General features: G+C 43.1%; 1 protein-coding gene across 1 annotated transcript; it reads right to left on the minus strand.

Moving 5' to 3' along the window:
- Positions 1-3877: 3877 nt before the first annotated feature.
- gabrg1 (gamma-aminobutyric acid type A receptor subunit gamma1) lies at positions 3878-25929 on the minus strand (the record flags this gene model as incomplete). Its single annotated transcript, XM_080783381.1, has 13 exons — positions 3878-4002; positions 4720-4876; positions 5563-5765; positions 7325-7477; positions 8183-8320; positions 9174-9256; positions 10791-11011; positions 12541-12608; positions 13166-13326; positions 22722-22827; positions 23329-23454; positions 25163-25234; positions 25680-25929. 13 exons carry the CDS (start codon positions 25927-25929, stop codon positions 3878-3880), a joined length of 1863 nt encoding a protein of 620 aa, XP_080639507.1.
- Positions 25930-26475: the final 546 nt, after the last annotated feature.

Consider the following 26475-nt stretch of genomic DNA (forward strand, 5'->3'; position numbering starts at 1 on the left):
TTTGCTGTCAAAACTTTAAAAGTAAATGTTTTGGGGAAGTGCAGTGCTTTGTCCAGACCGATGGATTCTACAGATATAGATTAAATGCTGCAAACGATCACACAATATAATATAGACAGCTGGAACCATATTCTCCATCAAGTTAGGAGTTAGGACCTCTAGTATTTAACTATATTATAACTAATTATATCTGTATAATACCCTATTTTCCCCTTGTTATAATCATTACTATATTTCTCAACGGTGGTTGGTGCTGGGGCAAGCCACTGCTTCTAGTTGGCAAAGAATTTGAATTATGTTTTATGTGCATTTTTTTGCATGCCTGTACTGTAGGCCTACCTGTGCCTTTCATCTAAAAATGAATAGAAATGCATTTTAAAAAGAAACATGCCATAGGATTATATTATTATACCACAACTAATTCAAGTCATTCACCAGTTGCATTGTGGAGAGTGTAGTTTGTGTGAAACTCGTCCACAACTAAACGCAAGGCCCCAACGTGGCAGTAGTGGAGAGTAATAGAGTAATAATACTCTATAGTGGTGGAGACAGAGTAACAAACGACTAGTTTGCTCAAGTGCTGAACTTGGGTACGGTTTTACTTTACTTGATTAATTAAAAAAGATATTTTTACTTTTTTTTTTACAACTTGATTTGCCAGTTATTACTTTTTTTTTTTACAAGAAATACATTAACCAATTAAGCCCTATACTTTGACTTTTCAAAAATGTGAAGTTACGATATGATGTGACACTTTTAAAAACGGCTATTTTCAAAACATTTCGACACATTTTGAAAACCCTTTGAACAAACATAATATTATGAAAAGGGACATTGTGCATAATGGATACTTTTACTTTACATTTGGTATTGTATATTTGGATGGCAATCATTTTGAATCTTTAATGCACAATGTACAGTATTGCTAATTACGTTTTGAATTATTATTAATATTATTATTTATTTTTTACAAAAGACATTACTTCTTCCACCACTGCAATTTTGATAAACTTTCCAATGTGTTTTTTTTTATGCCACAAATCGACAACATGGAGTAGAAAATGTGGCTGCAGAAGAAAGGAAAAAACAGCCCTATTTGCGTCATCAGAACTAACTGAGGTTTGACCATAACTTTAGTTTGCATCGATACAGATAAACCATAACTTTAGTTTGTATCGATACAGATAAACCTTTAGTTTGTATCGATACAGATAAACCTTTAGTTTGTATCGATACAGATAAACCATAACTTTAGTTTGTATCGATACAGATAAACCTTTAGTTTGTATCGATACAGATAAACCTTTAGTTTGTATCGATACAGATAAACCATAACTTTAGTTTGTATCGATACAGATAAACCTTTAGTTTGTATCGATACAGATAAACCTTTAGTTTGTATCGATACAGATAAACCATAACTTTAGTTTGTATCGATACAGATAAACCTTTAGTTTGTATCGATACAGATAAACCTTTAGTTTGTATCGATACAGATAAACCATAACTTTAGTTTGTATCGATACAGATAAACCATAACTTTAGTTTGTATCGATACAGATAAACCTTTAGTTTGTATCGATACAGATAAACCATAACTTTAGTTTGTATCGATACAGATAAACCTTTAGTTTGTATCGATACAGATAAACCTTTAGTTTGTATCGATACAGATAAACCATAACTTTAGTTTGTATCGATACAGATAAACCATAACTTTAGTTTGTATCGATACAGATAAACCTTTAGTTTGTATCGATACAGATAAACCTTTAGTTTGTATCGATACAGATAAACCATAACTTTAGTTTGTATCGATACAGATAAACCTTTAGTTTGTATCGATACAGATAAACCATAACTTTAGTTTGTATCGATACAGATAAACCTTTAGTTTGTATCGATACAGATAAACCATAACTTTAGTTTGTATCGATACAGATAAACCTTTAGTTTGTATCGATACAGATAAACCTTTAGTTTGTATCGATACAGATAAACCTTTAGTTTGTATCGATACAGATAAACCATAACTTTAGTTTGTATCGATACAGATAAACCATAACTTTAGTTTGTATCGATACAGATAAACCATAACTTTAGTTTGTATCGATACAGATAAACCTTTAGTTTGTATCGATACAGATAAACCTTTAGTTTGTATCGATACAGATAAACCATAACTTTAGTTTGTATCGATACAGATAAACCTTTAGTTTGTATCGATACAGATAAACCATAACTTTAGTTTGTATCGATACAGATAAACCTTTAGTTTGTATCGATACAGATAAACCTTTAGTTTGTATCGATACAGATAAACCATAACTTTAGTTTGTATCGATACAGATAAACCTTTAGTTTGTATCGATACAGATAAACCTTTAGTTTGTATCGATACAGATAAACCATAACTTTAGTTTGTATCGATACAGATAAACCATAACTTTAGTTTGTATCGATACAGATAAACCTTTAGTTTGTATCGATACAGATAAACCTTTAGTTTGTATCGATACAGATAAACCTTTAGTTTGTATCGATACAGATAAACCTTTAGTTTGTATCGATACAGATAAACCATAACTTTAGTTTGTATCGATACAGATAAACCTTTAGTTTGTATCGATACAGATAAACCTTTAGTTTGTATCGATACAGATAAACCTTTAGTTTGTATCGATACAGATAAACCTTTAGTTTGTATCGATACAGATAAACCATAACTTTAGTTTGTATCGATACAGATAAACCTTTAGTTTGTATCGATACAGATAAACCTTTAGTTTGTATCGATACAGATAAACCTTTAGTTTGTATCGATACAGATAAACCTTTAGTTTGTATCGATACAGATAAACCTTTAGTTTGTATCGATACAGATAAACCATAACTTTAGTTTGTATCGATACAGATAAACCATAGCTTTAGTTTGTATCGATACAGATAAACCATATAGCTTTAGTTTGTATCGATACAGATATAGCTTTAGTTTTTTTCTTTTTTTTTAATAGATACATTCAGATATATCCCATATCTTTATAGTTTGTACAGTTTTATCCAATAGCTTTAGTACAGTGGTTCTCAACCCTTTCCATAACAAGGACCATTATGTAATATGCATTTATTATAAGCCACCGACATCCGTTTGGTGACGTTTTTAGCCTCTCAGCCCCAAAACGAAAGAATATTTGTTTTCCGTCGACACACAATTCCATGCTGCTGCCAAACGAACAAAAATAACAATACATTCTGCTATATTCTCTACTTCTCGTAAATTAAGCAACGCCAGATGTTTCATAAACAACAATGTAACTCTTGAGACCGTAACATGAAACCAAACATGGTTTCATGTTATACACTCTTAAAGGACCACTTCACCACTTTTCATATAATAGGTCCTCACTAACAATCATGATAAAATGCCACGATTTTTTTCCTACTCAGTCTGTGTCTCATAGGAGGGCTGTGGGCAGTTTAGAAACCGTCTTAGTGACATCATTAGGCAGATCATTTTTTTAACAAGATTTTTTTTACAAAAATGTTTAGATTTTCATTATCGTGAGAACGATGGCTTCCATTTTCGCATTGCAACTTTTCAGGACTAGAAAGCCTGCAGTTTCTATTAGCTTGTATTCCCCATCGATGATGTCACTGGAAGACGGTTTCTGAACTGCCCACAGCCCTCCTATGAGACACATGACTGAGTAGAAAAACATTGCGCCATTTTTTTCAAGATTATTAGTGAGGAACCTATTATTATATGAAGATAGGTTGAAAAGTGGTGAAGTGGTCCTTTAAGAGTTAAAGATCTAATGACCACTGGTTGAAAACCACTGCTTTAGTAAAAGTATTTACAGAGTATTATTTAGGTATTTTATAGGTACAGATATCCTATCCAGTACACCAGGTTGAAGAGGCCGAAGGCGGTGGGGAAGAAGACCCGAGCGTACGAGTCGATCTTGGAGACGTGCACGTGCATGCGGTTGTGTCGCCAGGCACCTGGAGACAGATTACTGTAGTCAGGATACAAATACTGTACTCACAATACATGACAGATTACTGTCAGGATACACTTACTGTACTCAGATTACTGTAGTCAGGATACACTTACTGTACTCAGATTACTGTAGTCAGGATACACATACTGTATACTCACGATACATGACTGGCTGTTAATAGTTCTACAAGCTCTAATATATCTATAAGATAGGTCTGCTATTTGTTTGAAAAGTCGTGAAAAAAATGCACAAATCTTTGAATATATATATATATATATATATGTATATATTCTTTCAGAAGACTTTTTTTTATTTCCACGTCAGGCCTAAATGGGATAAATCGCTGGGCGGCTACGATGGATTAAATTAAATAAGCCCCGGGCGTTCGGGGTGTCGATCAACGCTAACGTGTAAAAAACCAACGAACCTGAGCGTCAAAGCAGCAGAAGAAGGAGGAGCAGTCCTTTAGTCCGATAGTGTAAAGTAAACCAACGAACCTGAACGACAGTCGTCGAAGCAGCAGAAGAAGGAGGAGCAGTCCTTTAGTCCTATAAAGTAAACCAACGAACCTGAACGACAGTCGTGGAAGCAGCAGAAGAAGGAGGAGCAGTCCTTTAGTCCGATAGTGTAAAGTAAACCAACGAACCTGAACGACAGTCGTCGAAGCAGCAGAAGAAGGAGGAGCAGTCCTTTAGTCCTATAAAGTAAACCAACGAACCTGAACGACAGTCGTCGAAGCAGCAGAAGAAGGAGGAGCAGTCCTTTCCGTCCAGACAGTCGTAGAGGTCTTCGTCATCGTCATCGTCGTGATAAACCACGTTGTTCACGTGGAGGAGAGACGTTCCCGGGCGGATGTTCAGCATGCTGGGCGCCCTCTGGTGGAGAGAGATAATAACACAGGGCCTGTGTGAAGTGAGGTGCGGTCCCGTTTACCGCTGCAGAAAGAATCCCTCGTATCTCCTAATCCAGGGCGCTCTCTGTGGTTTTGACCAGACGGATATACTAAAGCTCTTCATGTCTGACTTCAACACGCCTCTCGTTCAAATTCTATTCAATCTTCTATTTTGAAAGACATCCCAGCGCTGATTGTGTTAATGCAGAAGGAGGAGAATAATAATAATAACAATATTATTATAATAATATAAGTAGGAGGAGCGGACATTTTCAGTCTTTTATTTAGGTACTATAGTTGCGAACGCAGTGATTGCGAACGCAGTGATTGCGAATGCAGTGAGCACTTACTATGAGACCTATAGCAGATCATGTCTGTGTGTCTGTCTGTGTGTCTGTCTGTGTGTCTGTCTGTCCCGCTTTTGTGCCCATATATGGTTCTGAGTGATTTTTTTGTGATTGATGCAAGTGTCTGTCCCGCTGTTACGTCACCATGACTCAGCCATATAACCATATAAGGAGTCCCCAAAGCGGCTATACGTCCAAAACCCAAATATGTACGAGCTGAGCTGCGTTCGCTTCCCGCGTTCGCGCGTCTTACTGGTATATACAGAACGACTAACGTTTCGACCGGTGCCAGACAGACGGCTCGGCGGGGTCACATGGTCACCTGTGCGTTGCTGCCGCTGCCCTTGGTCTTCTTGGTGCGGTTGGAGGTGAAGTAGTGCAGCGTGCCGTACTCCATGAGCGCCGCGAAGGTGAAGATGAAGCAGACGGACACGAACAGGTCCATGGCCGTCACGTAGGACACCTTGGGCAGGGACTTCCTGGAGATGGTGCTCAGGGTGGTCATGGTGAGCACGGTGGTGATGCCTGCAACGCAACGTTTTTATTTTAGTTTAGATGGTGCTCAGCGTGGTCATGGTGAGCACGGTGGTGATGCCTGCAACGCAACGCAACGCTTTTATTTTAGTTTAGATGGTGCTCAGCGTGGTCATGGTGAGCACCGTGGTGATGCCTGCAACGCAACCTTTTTATTTTAGTTTAGTCTTCATTTGGAATAAAACTTCTTTTTAGTTTTGGTCACGTTTTACCTCACCTGAAATGTTTTAGTGCTATAGTCTAGTTTTAGTTATCCCCGATACCCAGGCTTTCATTTCGTCTGCGCGAAAAATGAAAGCCTGGAGGAACGCATTGGCTGCCTTGGTCTAGAAGTGGGAGTCAACGCTTCCGGGTGGGCGTCGCTCCAAATGATGTGACGTAGCGCTTCACTAGGTGGGAGAGGAGTGGCCATGAGGGCTGACGGACAGATCGGTGAGATCCAATCAGGGCGTGCGCAAATCTCAGCCGCGACCCACCCCTATAGACCAGAAACTTAACACGTCAGCTCAGGCTACGTTTTAGTCAACTAAATATCGTAAGGTTTTAGTCGACTAAATCTACAGTTGATTGGGTTGACTAAAATGTGTTTTTGGCGGGCCTTGACGCCGTCCCAATGACTGATTTTTACACTTGCAACAAGCTGTAGATCTGCTATTTTTGAATGATCGTGAAAATGTGGCACGAATCTTTGAATATATATCTGCTATATATATTTTTTTTGTGTGAAGTGTAAAACCAGTCATTACGACGGCCATCAAGGCCCGCAAAAACACATTTTACTTGACTAAATCAAATGTAGATTTAGTCGACAAACATCCTATGATACTTCGTCGACTAAAACTAGACTAAACACTGAGACATTCTCCAGGTGACTAAAATGTGACTAAAACTAAATGAAAACGTTTCAGGAGACTAATGACTAAAACTAAAGTATAGTTGTAAAAGAATGTTCTGCCAAAAACAACAGTGGACCCAGTGTATGTATAGAAGGACCCAGTGTATGTATAGAAGGGTGCGTCTCAGAACCCACCCAGTGGACCCAGTGTATGTATAGAAGGGTGCGTCTCAGAACCCACCCAGTGGAACCAGTGTATGTATAGAAGGGTGCGTCTCAGAACCCACCCAGTGGACCCAGTGTATGTATAGAAGGACCCAGTGTATGTATAGAAGGGTGCGTCTCAGAACCCACCCAGTGGACCCAGTGTATGTATAGAAGGGTGCGTCTCAGAACCCACCCAGTGGACCCAGTGTATGTATAGAAGGGTGCGTCTCAGAACCCACCCAGTGGAACCAGTGTATGTATAGAAGGGTGCGTCTCAGAACCCACCCAGTGGACCCAGTGTATGTATAGAAGGGTGCGTCTCAGACCCACCCAGAGGAACCAGTGTTGTGTGTATGTATAGAAGGGTGCGTCTCAGAACCCACCCAGTGGACCCAGTGTATGTATAGAAGGGTGCGTCTCAGAACCCACCCAGAGGACCCAGTGTTCTGTGTGTATATAGAAGGAACCAGTGTACTGTATGTATAGAAGGGTGCGTCTCAGAACCCACCAAGAGACGTGCGGGCCGGGACGGCGTCCTTGTTGATCCAGAAGGAGACCCAGCTCAGAACAACGATCATGGAGCAGGGGATGTACGTCTGGATGGTGAAGTAGCCCATCCTCCTGCTCAGGTCGAAGAAGATGGTCAGGATGACGTAGTCGCCTGATTGGAGGAGAGAAACGTAATGATGTCAGGATGACGTAGTCGCCTGATTGGAGGAGAGAAACGTAAAGACGTCAGGATGACGTAGTCGCCTGATTGGAGGAGAGAAACGTAAAGATGGTCAGGATGACGTAGTCGCCTGATTGGAGGAGAGAAGAGGAGAGAACGTAAAGATGGTCAAGATGACGTAGTCGCCTGATTGGAGGAGAGGGGAGAGATCGTAAAGATGTCAGGATGACGTTGTCGCCTGATTGGAGGAGAGAAGGGGAGAGATCGTAAAGATCTAGAATCTACATTTAATTAGTGTACTGATCTCATTCAGTTGTGAAAACAGACACTTGGAAAAGAGAATATGATATTGATTGATTGATTGAATACTTTATTAACAGGCTTTGGGCCAATCAGCCCCTATTGGGCCTATAGGCTTGTTTCCATTCTGGTCCTATGTGTAATATCAGAATGGGTCAGAATCGATATCGGCAGAAGATCTGACCCTGAAAATCGGTCATAATTTCACTTTCACACACTTTTGTGTAATGTGCTTTTAGATATTTTATATTTTAGCAGTGAGCCCAGTGTCTCTGATGTCATGGACACTGGACTCACTTACTTCCTGGACTGCATGTTGTCTCAGTAAGACGCCCCCCCCCCCCCCCCCCCTTCAAGCTTTATGGGAATTGTAGTCCAGGAAGGAAGTGATATCACCTGACTGGGTGTTTGCTATCTCCGTGGTGTTCCTGAGCCCCACGAAGGAGAACTGGTAGAGTCTCCAGTAGCGCTGGTCGGCCACCTCCACCGAACGCCTCTGCCACCTGTAGATGATCTCATTCTTAGGGTAGCCGTCTACGCACGCACGCACGCACGCACACACACACACACACACACACACACACACACACACACACACACACACACACACACACACACACACACACACACACAGACACACACACACACAATGGTGAGGGAAAAAAGGGGTCAAAAGTCGTTAATGCTCAGTGCACACATTAAGTCCCCATTAAGGGCCCACTTAAGTCCCTTAAAGTATATATTTTTTTATTATTAGGCCTATTAATTTGTATTTTGTGTGTGTGTGGTCATTTTATCATCTGCTATAGGTGTGTTTGAACAGCCTACAAGTTTCTTGATTCACTATTTAGATATTTGACATCCATTTTTATCTCAAAATACATTTTAACCATGTTAAATAATATATTTGAAAACATCCCTGATTCTGGCATCTGATAATGTCCTATTTTGTTCATGTATATATAATTTTAAAAAATCACACCCATGTGAAGTGAGGGGCGTTCTTATCGTCATACATCACCGTCATTGCGTCCTTTACGCAAACGCTCAAAAACTGGCCATTCATTTTCAATGACATTTAATGATAGTGTAGGTTGTACAGGAGGACAAACACTAAAAGCTGGACATAGGACAGGCTAGAGCCCCTCAAACATGTAGAAAACAAGAGTAGAAAATGAAAAAAAAAAAAAACATCTGTCTGTCCGTCCATACGTCCGTCCGTCCGTCCGTCCGTCTGTCCGTGCGTGTGTGCGGTGCACTTCTCCATCATATTGGTAAATAATTCATATTTAATGTGTAATAATGTGTGTGTTTGTGTGTGTGTGTGTGTGTGTGCGTGTGTGTGTGTGTGTGTCGGGGGCAGATGGGAGAAAACCAAGTCACCTACAGCTGGAGAACTCCAGGGGGCAGGAGTGTTCATCCATGGGAAAGTTATGCAGCTTAAGGTAGCACTCTGCGTTTATAGTCAACCTGACGAAAGACACACACAGACGCGCACGCACACAAACACACACACACAGACACACACACACGCACACACACACGCACACAGACACAGACACACACACACACAGACACAGACACACACAAAAACAAGTCTCAGCGGGGAGCCGATTAGGGGCTCCCCAAACAACACAACAACAACATAAAATACATCCAGACACCCTAAACAACACCGTGAAACAACAACAATCGTATAAAACAACAAAGTATAAATCCAGACATTATAGCATACGACATACGACATAATACGACAAGGGTCAGGACACACACAAAGTCACCTTTTCCTAGCCTGGAACTCACCTATGCTTTTTATGGCATAGGCAGCTCCCGGCAGGTTCCGCCGGGAGAATATATGTGCAGCTGCGCGACATGAGACTAATTACTTAGAGCGACAGAGAGAGAGAGGAGCGTGTGTTTGTACATGTGTGCGTGTGTATGTCAATTTTACAAAGGTGCAGACAATCAGAAATCAGCAGAGAGTGAGCAATGTTTGCGCTACTCTATGCCGAATTGAAGTGGACTCTTTTCCTCTTTTCCTTTTTTTTTCCTCCCTGGAAATAAAAACGTCTGGGTTGCCGAGGCTACCTTTTCCTTACATTTAAAAAAATAGCCTGCAGAGTTCTAGTTCAGTCAGATAACCTCGAGGGGTTTCATGCCATGCTAGAGGGTGCATACATAGGGCGCATACATAGGGCGCATACATAGGGCGCATACATAGGGCGCATACATAGGGCGCATACATAGGGCGCATACATAGGGCGCATACATAGGGCGCATACTGTACATAGGGCGCATACATAGGGCGCATACATAGGGCGCATACATAGGGCGCATACATAGGGCGCATACATAGGGCGCATACTGTACATAGGGTGCATACATAGGGCGCATACATAGGGCGCATACATAGGGCGCATACATAGGGCGCATACATAGGGCGCATACATAGGGCGCATACATAGGGCGCATACATAGGGCGCATACTGTACATAGGGCGCATACATAGGGCGCATACATAGGGCGCATACATAGGGCGCATACATAGGGCGCATACATAGGGCGCATACTGTACATAGGGCGCATACATAGGGCGCATACGATCATAGAGTATTAAAAGGATAGAGACTGAACTGGCACAAAGCTCCGCCCCCTCCGCTATTCATGTCAGTGGAAGTTGCTCAGTGGCGTTTTGAAGCACCCGGAAGGCTGCCGGAAGTACCGTCTATTTCGCTGATTCAGCATTTCACTTCCGCATTTGGACACCAAATTTTGGTGTCTAAATGCGGAAGTGCAGCCGGGCTTTAACATTGAGCGCTCGGTTGCACAGGGTTTCCTCGTCAAGAATCCACGGGTCCGCCTGCAGTCCTTCCTCTTACCACTAGGGACCAGCGCTTCAACATTGGAGTGCCTAGCTGGCCCCTTGGCTACGATCCATCTCTTTCTGAGTGTGTGCATGACCTTCGACCTCTACCTGAGCGTGTACGTGACCCCTGACCTCTACCTGAGCGTGTACATGACCCTGCCGTTGCGCCACAGCCGGAGCAGCCGATTGGGCGTGGTGATCCAGTGGGCGTCGGACTTGCGTGAGTTCCTGAAGAAGGTGTCTGGGATCCAGATCTTCCCCACCATGTTGGAGTTGAGCATCAGGACCTTCATGGAGCTGTTGAACTTCAGCCGGCTGTCGTACCACGTCTGGGCGAAGAAGATGTCGATGGTGTACTCCTTATGCAGAGAGACGCGTCCGTCAGTCAGTCAGTCAATCAATCAATCAATCAATCAAAATACTTTGGAGTGCCGTGCACTAGTAACCTGACGCTGCCAGATTCAAGAAGTTTGCTACACAAGTTTGTTTCACAGCTTATTGGAATCTGGGATCTCGGGAGGCATTTCGATGACGGGGCTGTTTCCTTTTTTTCAAGATACTCGGTAGATGATTGGATGGGACCGTCTGTCTATCACCGTGTGGGCGTGCAAACACAACCAATCATATTGACGTGTCTATATAGCATCACATCCGGTTTCGCACATGTCCCGCCCTTAGCTCACGCTGATTGGTTCGAACCACGACTGGTTCGGCGTTAGCACAACTCCCTGAGAGATCCCAGATGGATGCTGTGTTGGGGAACATGGTTACCCAATACCGCCCCCAGCTGGCAGAGTCAGGTTAGTGCACTAGAGCCCTGCAACGGGAACGGGAGCCCCGCGGGACCCAACTCAAATTGTCGCGGCGCGGTGCGGTATTTGCGAAATCCCGCATCCTCCCGCAATTAACCAGATACAGAGCTTATAGCCTATACAGTTTAGCAAAATATTAATGTATGATGAGAACGGTATAATTTCCAGTGAGTCAGTCTCTCTCTCTCTCTCCAACAGACATCATCAGGCACACGCTCCCAAGGCGCCCGCACCTGTCAATCATTAGTAGGCTAATTAATCACTCTGAGAAGTGCATGCGTGGATCGAGTTCCTTTTCCCCACAATGGGACATTTTCTCTTCCTTGTTGCTTTTCCGTGTGCGTCAGCGTCATTCACTCAGCAATAACGTGAAACAGAACACAACGATGAGTATATTTGGTTTTTAACACGCAGTCTCTCTCTCTCTCTCTCTCTCTCTCTCTCTCTCTCTCTCTCTCTCTCTCTATTAGCAGTTCTGGCTGAACCGTGCAGTCGGTTTTCGCTAAACTTTTAGAGTAAAGAGACATTTTAATCTATATGCTCTAAACAAGGAAGCAAATTAAACGGCAGTGTGCTTGCGCGGAACATATTATGTCTATAGGATCGCTGAAGAAGGAAAGGCCAAACGACGGGAGCTGTCAAAAAAAAAAAGAATTACAGGCTACAGCGATCCCGTTTTATATCATTAAAAACTCCCGTCAGAAGCAGACATTGGATTCCATTATTCCGCCATAAGCAATACATGTGTTTACTATATAATACCGCTGCTCTCACCATGTTAATGAGGTCTACAGTTCCAATGCTATTATAATAATACTACCAGTACTACTACTACTAATAATAATAATACTCATGCTCTCACCATGTTAATGAGGTCTACAGTTCCAATGCTATTATAATACTACTACTACTACTACTACTACTACTACTAATAATAATAATTAATAATGCTCTCACCATGTTAATGAGGTCTACAGTTCCAATGCTATTATAATAATACTACTACTACTACTACTACTACTACTACTACTACTACTACTACTACTAATAATAATAATAATTAATAATGCTCTCACCATGTTAATGGGGTCGACAGGTCCAATGCTGTTGACATAAACCGCTGTCTCGATCACCGTGGGCCGCACTGAAACACACACATTATAAAACAATGTAAATAAATATAAAAACAACCCGTTTTTGAAGCAAGTGGTGCAAACTCTGAAGGCAGAGGCTGGAAATTGCCTCATGCAGGTGAGGGGACTTTGTGGCCCCATTATAGGCCCACTGGCAGAGCCTGCATGAGCAGAGCCTTTTGAGGTGGTTCTGGAGAACCGTGTGTCCGACCGACTCCATACCAGGCGCTGCACTCCTTGCGGGGGGGGGGGGGGGGGGGGAACGCGTGTGTCGAATGTGAAGTGGGTTTGGGCGAACGGTTCTGGAGTTACCTGCATTACAGCCGTACGTTATGCTTTAGCTATTGAAAAATAGCAGATCTACAAGCTCGTAGCGCGCCACCGAGTGGCGCGCTACGAGCTTATAGGTCTGCTATTTTAGAATTTTTTTAATCTGATCTCAGGTCAGAATGGGTTAATAATAAAACTGTCAGGATGTAGAAGACATTTCTAGAATCTGATATCGGGTCAGAATGAAAACTGTCATGATGTAGAAGACACTTTAATCTGATCTCAGGTCAGAACTTGCCTCCGATGTCAGGCCTCAGCTTGTTGTCGTAGCCCTCCAGCAGCTGGTTCAGGATCAGCGTGACGTCGCTCTCGTAGACTTTAGGAGACAAAACCCACGTCTTGTTGATCGGAACGTCCTCGTAGTCCTCCTCGTCCTGCTTACTGGGCTCCATGGCGGCACTGGGGACACGCACGCACATACGCACACACACACACGCACATACGCACACACACACACACACACACGCACGCACATACGCACGCATGCATGCAGATACACACGCAGATACGGACACACGCACGCACGCAGACACGCACACACACACATCACGCACAAACAAATGCAGATACGCACACACACACATACGCACACACACACACACACACACACACACACACGCACGCACATACGCACGCATGCATGCAGATACACACGCAGATACGGACACACGCACGCACGCAGATACGCACACACGCACGCACGCATATATACGCACGCACACATGCAGATACACACGCACGCGGACACACGCACACACCCACACACACGCACACACGCACACACACACACACACACACACACACACACACACACACACACACACACAGTTAAAACAATATATGAATCAACGACCCCCAACACTCAGCAAGTCAATTTCGATTCAATTCAATTGCATTCGAGGGAGAGGGGGGAGGTGGTCACTGGTCACTGGCCATTTTCCCAACAACAATTATTTGGGAAAATGTACACATTTACAACAATTTACATCTGTGCATAATTTTGTTGTTAGGCCTAGTTCGTTGTTAGGCCTATAGTGTGTGTGTGTGTGTGTGTGTGTGTGTGTGTGTGTGTGTGTGTGTGTGTGTGTACGGGTCGGTACACGCACAGACCTGTAAGCCTCAGGGATGTTGTTGTGTTTCGTTCATGTTGGCTGACTAAACTGTTGACGAAACTAATTTGAGTCTATCTCTCTCTTTCCTCCAAATGTAGTCCTTATGGGTCTATCTCTCTCTTTCCTCCAAATGTAGTCCTTATGAGTCTATCTCTCTCTTTCCTCCAAATGTAGTCCTTATGGGTCTATCTCTCTCTTTCCTCCAAATGTAGTCCTTATGAGTCTATCTCTCTCTTTCCTCCAAATGTAGTCCTTATGGGTCTATCTCTCTCTTTCCTCCAAATGTAGTCCTTATGAGTCGATCTCTCTCTTTCCTCCAAATGTAGTCCTTATGGGTCTATCTCTCTCTTTCCTCCAAATGTAGTCCTTATGGGTCTATCTCTCTCTTTCCTCCAAATGTAGTCCTTATGGGTCTATCTCTCTCTTTCCTCCAAATGTAGTCCTTATGGGTCTATCTCTCTCTTTCCTCCAAATGTAGTCCTTATGGGTCTATCTCTCTCTTTCCTCCAAATGTAGTCCTTATGCCAGTTTCCCTTCAGTCTTTCTATTGAAGAATTGCTTGCTCACCTTCCTTTGCAGAGATGAAAAAAAAAGACGCTGCATGGATTCTGCTGATATCCATTTATTTTGTATTTTATCAGGGATTTGATGTGGCCGTGTGTGCGCCACAATCATTTCACACATACTTTTACACACACTCCTGTTGCACGCAAATGCAATTTATATAGCGTAACATTTTCCAGCCTGTATACTGTATATTGCAGGTGTTTGCTATATGTGGAGTCGAGACGCAATGACAGGGTGAGGATGAGCCAAACCCAAACCTCCGTTCATCTTATCTTGTCCAAACAGGGACTTACAGAGGCTTTTATTCTAGATCTACAGATGCATTGCGTGCGGGCGACCCCCTCAAAACGCATACAGTATACAGCAAGAGAATCACACCTCTGTGAACCTCTTATATCATCACATAATTATCGTCTCATTCCGGACAATCAGAATATTTACGTCCGTAAATGTGTGTGTGTGTGTGTGTGTGTGTGTGTGTGTGTGTGTTCTGTACAAACAGAGCTTCCTGTTTCCTCTCCACTTACACCAGGAATAAACGACGTTTAGAAGTGCCCGGTTGCAGGAAGCAGGAAGCAAAGGTCCATGAATTCATTCCACTGTTGGTTTTGATTTCACTTTTGTCTTTTGAATAGTTTTGGTATTTTGGTTTTTGTCACATTTTAGTCACCTGGAATGCTTTAGTGTTTAGTCTAGTTTTAGTCGACAGTTGATTTAGTCTAAACTATCTTCACTATATGTTTGTAGATCGGCTGTTTTTGGGGTCGCAACCGAGCAGGTGTGTAAAGAGTCTAACGACTAAACACATTTGTTCAACGCAAAATGCTGCGTTAAAGTTCAGGAGACTTAGTCAGGAGACTAAAATGTTAGGAAGGGACTAGAGATGGATAAGAGATCCAGTATAAGTCATTTTACACTTGGTTGCATGCTGAAAATAGCAGATCTACAAGCACACAACGCGTTGTGCTAGCGACGTGTTTTGAGCTTGTAGATCAGCTATATTTTAGCTATATTTGAATTGAAAACCTGAATATTTTTGTGATATGTTGTGAGCTTGTAGATCATTTTTTTTGCTATTTCTTGTAACATCAACATTAGCCTACTATTGTTAATGTTGTTGTTAAGAAATAATTTAATTTAAATTAAATAATGTTATTTTAATAATAATGAATTGTTATCACAAACTTTTTTGGAATATTTTTTAACCATTATGGGGGGTCCCTGGGCATACATAACCATTATGGGGGGTCCCTGGCACACATAAACATTATGGGGGGTCCCTGGGCACACATAACCATTATGGGGGGTCCCTGGCACACATAACCATTATGGGGGGTCCCTGGCACACATAAACATGATGGGGGGTCCCTGGCACACATAAACATGATGGGGGGTCCCTGGCACACATAAACATTATGGGGGGTCCCTGGGCACACATAACCATTATGGGGGGTCCCTGGCACACATAACCATTATGGGGGGTCCCTGGCATACATAACCATTATGGGGGGTCCCTGGTATACATAACCATTATGGGGGGTCCCTGGCATACATAACCATTATGGGGGGTCCCTGGCATACATAACCATTATGGGGGGTCCCTGGCACACATAACCATTATGGGGGGTCCCTGGCACACATAACCATTATGGGGGGTCCCTGGCACACATAAACATTATGGGGGGTCCCTGGGCACACATAACCATTATGGGGGGTCCCTGGCACACATAACCATTATGGGGGGACCCTGGCACACATAAACATGATGGGGGGTCCCTGGCACACAGACACATTATGGGGGGTCCCTGGGCACACAGACAAATTATGGGGGGTCCCTGGCACACATAACCATTATGGGGGGTCCCTGGCATACATAACCATTATGGGGGGTCCCTGGCACACATAAACATTATGGGGGGTCCCTGGGCACACATAACCATTATGGGGGGTCCCTGGCACACATAACCATTATGGGGGGTCCCTGGCACACATAAACATGATGGGGGGTCCCTGGCACACAGACACATTATGGGGGGTCCCTGGGCACACAGACAAATTATGGGGGGTCCCTGGCACACAGAATCATTATGGGGGGGTCCCTGGCACACAGAACTATTATGGGGGGTCCCTGGCACAGAGACACATTATGGGGGGTCCCTGGCACACAGGGGGTCCCTCCCTAGCACACAGGGGGTCCCTCCCTAGCACACAGGGGGTCCCTCCCTATAGCACACAGAGGGTCCCTCCCTAGCACACAGGGGGTCCCTCCCTATAGCACACAGGGGGTCCCTCCCTAGCACACAGGGGGTCCCTCCCTATAGCACACAGGGGGTCCCTCCCTAGCACACAGGGGGTCCCTCCCTATAGCACACAGGGGGTCCCTCCCTGTCACACAGGGGGTCCCTGGCGCACACAGAGCATATAGTTTCCAGGTAGCCTACACACTGCTCGGACAAATGGGGTTGTTAACATTGACAAGGTTTACATGTAGAACACCTGGCCTGTGTGTATAGCCTATAATTAAGACATTATGTATGACTTATAGCACAATCATCTCTTTACAGATCTCTAAGAAACACGTGTGTGGTGTGTGTGTGTGTGTGTGTGTGTGTGTGTGTGTGTGTGTGTGTGTGTGTGTGTGTGTGTGTGTGTGTGTGTGTGTGTGTGGCGCGTTGTGTTGTGTTGTGTCCACTCACGCGGTGATGTGCGTGCGTGTGGTGGAGAGCACTAATAACTAACCACTCAGAACATGAATCACACAAAAGACCCGCAAAGATATAATGCAGCCGCTGCTGCGGGCCATAGGCTATGTTGTTGTCAGTCACGTGCAGCCAGGGCTGAGGGTGTGTGTGTGTGTGTGTGTGTGTGTGTGTGTGTGTGTGTGTGTGTGTGTGTGTGTGTGTGTGAAGGAGAAGGAGAAGGGGGTCGTTCGTTAGCCCCGCAGGGACGCAGGGTGTAAAAACACAACAGAGAGAAAAGGATAGAGAAAGCAGAATGAATAAAGCTCGTCTCACCACAGAGACAGTCCTGTCAGAACGCAGCACAGCAGCAGCAGCGTCCCCGCGACGCTGCGCGGAGGTCGTCCTTCTCCTCCTCCTCCGGCTCCGTCCATCCTCCTCCTCTCCCTCCTCCTCCTCCTCTCCCTCTCCTCCCCGGTGGTGTTGGAGGAGGTGGAGGTGGTGGAGGTGGTCGGACTGGTCACCTTCACGATGGCAGCAGCAGCTGCGTGGCCGGCAAAATGCATGCAGGTTTATAGCCACGCGCTAGTTGTAGGTATAGGTATCAGGCTACCGGTAAAGAAGGACTGGGGATGCGGGACGACTGGACTCGACTCTCTCCTCCGGAGATCCGCTCCACACGCAGAGAGAGGGAGAGGGAGAGAGAGAGAGAGAGAGAGAGAGAGAGAGGTGGATTTGTCCGGACGACCGAATTCTATGTAAACCCCCGTTCACAAGACAGACAGACAGACAGACAGACAGACAGAGATATAAGGTGCTGCTGTGAGGTCGTTCCGTCCCAGCTGCTTTGTGTGGTGCTGATGATGATGTGTGTGTGTGTGTGTGTGTGGTTTGGATGGAAGCGTTGCGGTGTTGCTACCCTCCCACCCCCCCCCCCCCCCACGCACACACACACACACACACACACACACACACACACACACACGCACACACACACACACACACACACACACACACACACACACACACACACACACAGCTGCGCAGGATCAGCACTCATGCTAATATACATGTGTGTGTGTGTGTGTGTGTGTGTGTGTGTGTGTGTGTGTTCGATCATTGCTAAACGTTCAAATGACACATTATGGAACCAAATTAACCTGTGATTTGGATTGTTACACACGCACACACACACACACACACACACACAAACACACACACACACACACACACAGCTGGGAGGAGGCAATTTGAACTGATAGCACGAGGATGTTTACACTTATCTGCCATTTCAGATTGTAACCTTTATTCTATAAACTTAATACAAACAAAAATCACACTTGTGTGAACTTGAAGTGAGCGGCGCTCTTATCATTATCATCTCATGAACAACTGAATGAATGTGATTGGTTGGCCAATGTGCTCGTCTACATGTGATTGGTTGGCCAATGTGCTCGTATATAGTGATTGGTTGTTGAATGTGCTCGTCTACATAATGACGTATGCATTGTCCCTTCATTGTCATTAAATGGTATTTAATGTTTGTGTTGCTGCAAATCTACGTCATATTTGACGGACATCATGTGACCTATAATCTCTCCTTTCATTGTCAATATGCAAATATGAGACGTGCGGAGATGTGAGGACAAACAAACGCTGTACACTGCGTGAAAACAGGAGTTAACGGGAAATTATGGGCACTAGATGTCCCCGTAAACCTCAAGTTTAGCAGCATATACAGTTAATATACGGTAATATACAGTTAATGTACGGTAATATACAGTTAATGTACGGTAATATACAGGTGTGATTGTGGTACAATTCGGGAGTTTACCGGAGTTTGTTGTAAAGTTTTAACGGGAGTTTCCTGTAATATACACACATCCGTAGTCCATGCTTTTTGCTCAGTGATATAAGGAGCCCCTCAAAATGAAAAAAAATAATAAAATAAAATCACACTTGTGTGAAGTGAGGGGCGCTCTGTATCGCCACACATCACCATACATCACGTCGCGTGCTTATACTCAGCCAATCAAATCATCACAAATGTCATTCCGGCCAATGGCGTTGCATGGCGTCTTCACGTTTCTGCCCTCACTTTTTATCCTCAATATGTAGGCCTATACTTTGCTCAGCCAATCAAATCATTGATTGTAGATTTTAGTGTATCGATTAAAGTGTAGATTTTAGATCACCATAAGAACTGTGTTCACCCCGGCCGTTTCACCATAAGAACTGTGTTCACCCTGGCCGTTTCACCATAAGAACTGTGTTCACCCCGGCCGTTTCACCATAAGAACTGTGTTCACCCTGGCCGTTTCACCATAAGAACTGTGTTCACCCCGGCCGTTTCACCATAAGAACTTTGTTCACCCTGGCCGTTTCACCATAAGAACTGTGTTCACCCTGGCCGTTTCACTCGTATGGACATGAAGAATCAAATCATCTTGTAGGAAACCAAAATATAGGCTTGCGGTGCCTTAAAGGGATGAAATCCTTCCTCCACCCAATAACAGCCACCCATCCCTTCCTCCAGCCAATAACAGCCACCCATCCCTTCCTCCAGCCAATAACAGCCACCCATCCTTCCTCCACCCAATAACAGCCACCCATCACTTCCTCCACCCAATAACAGCCACCCATCCCTTCCTCCACCCAATAACACCCACCCATCCCTTCCTCCACCCAATAACAGCCACCCATCCTTCCTCCACCCAATAACACCCACCCATCCTTCCTCCACCCAATAACAGCCACCCATCCCTTCCTCCACCCAATAACAGCCACCCATCCTTCCTCCACCCAATAACAGCCACCCATCCTTCCTCCACCCAATAACAGCCACCCATCCTTCCTCCACCCAATAACAGCCACCCATCCTTCCTCCACCCAATAACAGCCACCCATCCTTCCTCCACCCAATAACAGCCACCCATCCCTTCCTCCACCCAATAACAGCCACCCATCCTTCCTCCACCCAATAACAGCCACCCATCCCTTCCTCCACCCAATAACAGCCACCCATCCTTCCTCCACCCAATAACAGCCACCCATCCCTTCCTCCACCCAATAACAGCCACCCATCCCTTCCTCCACCCAATAACAGCCACCCATCCCTTCCTCCACCCAATAACAGCCACCCATCCTTCCTCCACCCAATAACAGCCACCCATCCTTCCTCCACCCAATAACAGCCACCCATCCTTCCTCCACCCAATAACAGCCACCCATCCTTCCTCCACCCAATAACAGCCACCCATCCTTCCTCCACCCAATAACAGCCACCCATCCTTCCTCCACCCAATAACAGCCACCCATCCCTTCCTCCAGCCAATAACAGCCATCCTTCCTCAGCGTTTCTAACGACCCCTCGGGGAGGCGGGGGAGGCGTGTGGAGCTGTTGGCAGCTCGCAGAGCGCTGTGAGTGACATTGATTGACGAGGATTGATCCATCGACAGGTGGTGGGCAGTGACAGAGACGTGACGTTGACTTACTTGTTACTGTATACGTTACTGTATACGTTACTGTATACGTGACTCGACTGTTTGTATTTCTGGATACTGTATTATTTAAAATACATCATTTTTACTTTCCACTGGACTACATTTTTAGAAAGGGAAAGGGTGCATTATACACTTATTTGAAGCAAGGAACTCCAATTCGTCTCACTGTCTCTATACATTCTTACCGGGTGCTATAGAGCACCGAAGTCTGACGTCACTTTCAGTAGAGGGCGTCAGTCCCCAGGTTCATGTATTTGTTTAGTTGCATTGAAATCCCCATTGAGGCGATTTTTAGATCGCCTCATATAACAACTGTGTTTGAAAAATAAACATGTCACCCCGGCCGCTTCACTCATATGGATATGAAGAATCAACTGACTGAGAGAAAACGCTATCGTTACTGCTGCTGAATTAGTTAGATCTTCGCTAGAAGCAGACTGTATCATATATGAGTGACTGACTGTTGCAAACGATACAGAGACACCTCCCTAACAATATAACGATACAGAGACACCTCCCTGACAATAACGCAGAGACAGCTTGTTTACTTTTGGACCACAACGCTTATAGTAAACGATATTAACACCCCATGTTATTCTCCATAGAGAAATTACTTCTGTGAACCAGGGGAATCGTCGGGATGAGCGAGTTACGTCAGGACTTCGGTGCTCTATAATGTTTAATGATGGTGTCAGTACTGTACTGTACAGTACTGTGTTTAATTGATGGTGCTATAATGTTTAATGATGGTGTTTAATTGTGCCGAGCAGGGAGAAGAATGTAGCAGTGCCGAATGCAGAGATAAATATTATATGCACAATGTTCTCATTCCTATTGGTTAAATGGAGTTAGTTGCTTTAGCAGACCGTTTGAGAGTCCAATGGAGTTAAGAGCTTTTGTCCGAAGCACTTTCCATTGGTTCAATATTGTTATAACCAACACACACACCTAAAGGGTGTTCAATATAGCACTGATTTATGAAACAACACACACACCTAAAGGGTGTTCAATAGCACTGATTTATGAAACAACACACACACCTAAAGGGTGTTCAATAGCACTGATTTATGGAACAACACACACACCTAAAGGGTGTTCAATATAGCACTGATTTATGGAACAACACACACACCTAAAGGGTGTTCAATAGCACTGATTTATGAAACAACACACACACCTAAAGGGTGTTCAATAGCACTGATTTATGGAACAACACACACACCTAAAGGGTGTTCAATAGCACTGATTTATGAAACAACACACACACCTAAAGGGTGTTCAATAGCACTGATTTATGAAACAATACACACACACAAAGGGTGTTCAATAGCACTGATTTATGAAACAACACACACACCTAAAGGGTGTTCAATAGCACTGATTTATGAAACAACACACACACACCTAAAGGGTGTTCAATAGCACTGATTTATGGAACAACGCACACACCTAAAGGGTGTTCAATATAGCACCGATTTATGAAACAACACACACACCTAAAGGGTGTTCAATAGCACTGATTTATGAAACAACACACAGACGTAAAGGGTGTTCAATAGCACTGATTTATGAAACAACACACACACCTAAAGGGTGTTCAATAGCACTGATTTATGAAACAACACACACACACCTAAAGGGTGTTCAATAGCACTGATTTATGAAACAACACACACACCTAAAGGGTGTTCAATAGCACTGATTTATGCAAACAAAGTCAAACAAACCTCATAAATTGAGACAGTTAAGTATATAAACAACAGTACTTTTTTTAATAGGTGTTTATTATTGACAGAATGTATAAATACATTATGGGGTCAACACACACTCGTCTCTTTACTGTAACGTTACCACAAACAGTGTTACATATAACGTACTGTTACAGTAATGTGATGGTACAGTAACAGAGTTAATGTAATGTAGTAACAGTTACATAGCATAGAGCAGAAAACCACTGAACACATTTCGGTTGTCAGAGTTATCATAGAGCCTCTCCCCACCAGGTATACGCATGTAAACTGTGTCTCCCTGCTCCAGCTCTAGGATCATTCCATTAGACACAGATGTATCACCAAAAGCCTCTGCAGTGTTATAAATGAGTTTCTGATCATTTTTATACATCTTGATCCGCACAAACGTTGATGCCCAGCGGCCAAATGCAGTGAACCTGAAGTGATAAACCCCTTTCAGGACTGATGTAAAGATACCTGAAAGAGAGAGAGAGAGAGAGAGAGAGAGAGAGAGAGAGAGAGAGACAGAGAGAGAGAGAGAGAGAGAGAGAGAGAGAGAGAAGAGAACCACATACACGCACGTATGCACGCGCACACACACACACACACACACACACACACACACACACACACACACACACACACACACACACACCCCACCATATTGTAGACTGTTAGAAATAGCAGATCTACAAGCTCACAACCAATAACATTAAACGTCTCTCCTCTCATCCTTCCCGTCTATTGGTTTAAATAGTACAGTAATGTATTCTATGAAGTGAATCAACATGAACGAATCGTATAACCAACCTGTAGATGGATCGTAGCCGTTGCCCACATTGGTGATGACCGTCTGGTAGATCAGAGTGGTGTCGGTATCAAACGGTCCAACTTGTCCAGAACCCAACCCAACAGAGAACGCCACCTTCGGTGGGTCTGTCAACACACAGACATTATCACAGTGTTTATAACAATGTTAATATACAAACACATATTTTAGGTTTACAATTATTACTATTATTTCAATAATACATTGTTTATATAACATCAATATGAATAACATTATTATGAATTACGTATGTGATGTATTGCCATGCTTTTTGTTCTTGCTTATTGTAAATCGCTCTGGATTAAGAGCGTCTGATAAATGCCTCAATTGTAATTGTAAAAGCATACATTATAGGCCTACTATTATTAGTATTATTAATTTATTATTATTTAACAATCGACGACCTTACAGGCGAATGCAAAGGCTAGACTTATGTAACTTAGATCAGTGGTTCCCAAACGGGTCCATGTCAAGGACCCCCAACATTCACACTAATTAGGCCGCGGACCCCCATTAGAAAATATATGCCAAGGACCCCCATGAGAGAAGGTTTTTACGGCTCTAGCAGGGATTCTCAACCAGTTTCATTTCAAAGACCCCCCCAGTTCGACCAGAATTAGGCTACGGACCCCCCATTTAATGGTATTTATATGTCTGGGACCCTAATACATATTGTAAAATCAATGTTAATATAACTCTGTGTTGAAATGGAACCAAATGGAATCTGGGGACCCCCTGGAACGCCCTTAAGGACCCCCGGGGAACCAATGATTTAGATTGCATGTAATGTAGACATATAGCACTCTATAGTGTATAGATGACTATTTCTGTGTATTCCATGTATTATTACCATGTGTTGTTCTTGCTTACTGTAAATCGCTCTGGATTAAGAGAGTCTGATGAATGCCTAAAGTGTAACCTTAACACCTACTACTCAGTTATAACAATGTTTAATAAATAGACTCACTCCTCAGTTCATTATAACATATTAAATAAATAGACTCACTCCTCAATTCATTATAACTTATTAAATAAATAAACTCACTCCTCAGTTCATTATAACTTATTAAATAAATAGACTCACTCCTCAGTTCATTATAACATATTGAATAAATAAACTCACTCCTCAGTTCATTATAACACATTAAATAAATAAACTCACTCCTCAGTTCATTATAACTTATTGAATAAATAGACTCACTCCTCAGTTCATTATAACTTATTAAATAAATAAACTCACTCCTCAGTTCATTATAACATATTAAATAAATAGACTCACTCCTCAGTTCATTATAACATATTAAATAAATAGACTCACTCCTCAGTTAATTATAACTTATTAAATAAATAGACTCACTCCTCAGTTCATTATAACATATTAAATAAATAGACTCACTCCTCAGTTCATTATAACATATTAAATAAATAAACTCACTCCTCAGTTCATTATAACACATTAAATAAATAAACTCACTCCTCAGTTCATTATAACTTATAATAAATAGACTCACTCCTCAGTTCATTATAACATATTAAATAAATAGACTCACTCCTCAGTTCATTATAACATATTAAATAAATAGACTCACTCCTCAGTTCATTATAACTTATAATAAATAGACTCACTCCTCAGTTCATTATAACATATTAAATAAATAGACTCACTCCTCAGTTCATTATAACTTATAATAAATAGACTCACTCCTCAGTTCATTATAACATATTAAATAAATAGACTCACTCCTCAGTTCATTATAACTTATAATAAATAAACTCACTCCTCAGTTCATTATAACTTATAATAAATAGACTCACTCCTCAGATCCTGTACTTGGTTGTCAGTAGAAGTCAGGTGTGTTTCGATGCTGGACAGCTGAGCAGCATGAGCTGAAATCAACACAAGATTACCATTAATCAATTCAATAATTGATAATAGTTGTTACATAATTAATCACAATTATTAGATGTAGTTTAATGTGCTGGATTGTATGATAAATACAGTAAATTACATAATCTATTCTCTGAGCTCATTTGGATGAATGAACACTCAGACAAGCCCTCCATCGTCACTTCATTCACACACACACACACGCACGCACGCACGCACGCACGCACGCACGCACGCACGCACACACACACACACACACACACATTCACTCATCGATGGAGGAGGAAACCATGCAAGGCACCAACCTGCACATCGGAAGCAATTTCTTGCTCGAGGACACTTTGACACTAACTCTTGAGGAGCCCACAGGGATCGAACCGGGAACCTCTCGGTTCCCATCCGGCCTCTCTACCGCTGAACCACTGCTACCCCCAATTTAATCACCTTCACTTTCTTTCTCCAAGACTGCAAACTGGACCTCTGTAGCATTCAGGCTGGTCTGGAACTCTGCAACCTGGACCTCTGTAGCATTCAGGCTGGTCTGGAACTCTGCAACCTGGACCTCTGTAGCATTCAGGCTGGTCTGGAACTCTGCAACCTGGACCTCTGTAGCATTCAGGCTGGTCTGGAACTCTGCAACCTGGACCTCTGTAGCATTCAGCCTGTTATGGAGAGTAGCGGTCCATGAGGTCATGTTTAAACAACCAAGACACGAGGCGATCAATAAATAAATGCTGGAACAAACATGTCGCTCTAAAAGTTTATTGATACTAATTCCAACCAACGCTGCCCGGGGGAAGCACAGTGACACTTTTAAAGTGACTGTACCAATATTAACCCGTTAGTTTCTTTAACATTATTGCATTGGTTAAAAAAAGAAAAGGTCACTTTAGAAAAGTACTGTATTTGAAGGCTCTAGTAAAATATACTGGTTCTGTTCAGAATGTCTGAACGTGTCTTTCCACAAGATAATAGAAAATGCTCCATAGTGGGCTCGATAAGAACCCGGCTCGATAAGCCTGATCGATAAGGTGATCGTTATCAATAATTATTAACAAGCTCAGACATATCAATCTGTTCCAAGCAAACTCCCTCATGGGAAACTTTGTGACAGCTGCTGGAAGCTTATACCTTTACCAAGCATTATACAGACAGAATGAAACTGTGTGACAGCTGCTGGAAGCTTATACCTTTACCAAGCATTATACAGACAGAATGAAACTTTGTGACAGCTGCTGGA

Source organism: Protomyctophum bolini (assembly GCF_963924005.1).
Source record: "Protomyctophum bolini genome assembly, chromosome: 15".
Classification (NCBI taxonomy): domain Eukaryota; kingdom Metazoa; phylum Chordata; class Actinopteri; order Myctophiformes; family Myctophidae; genus Protomyctophum; species Protomyctophum bolini.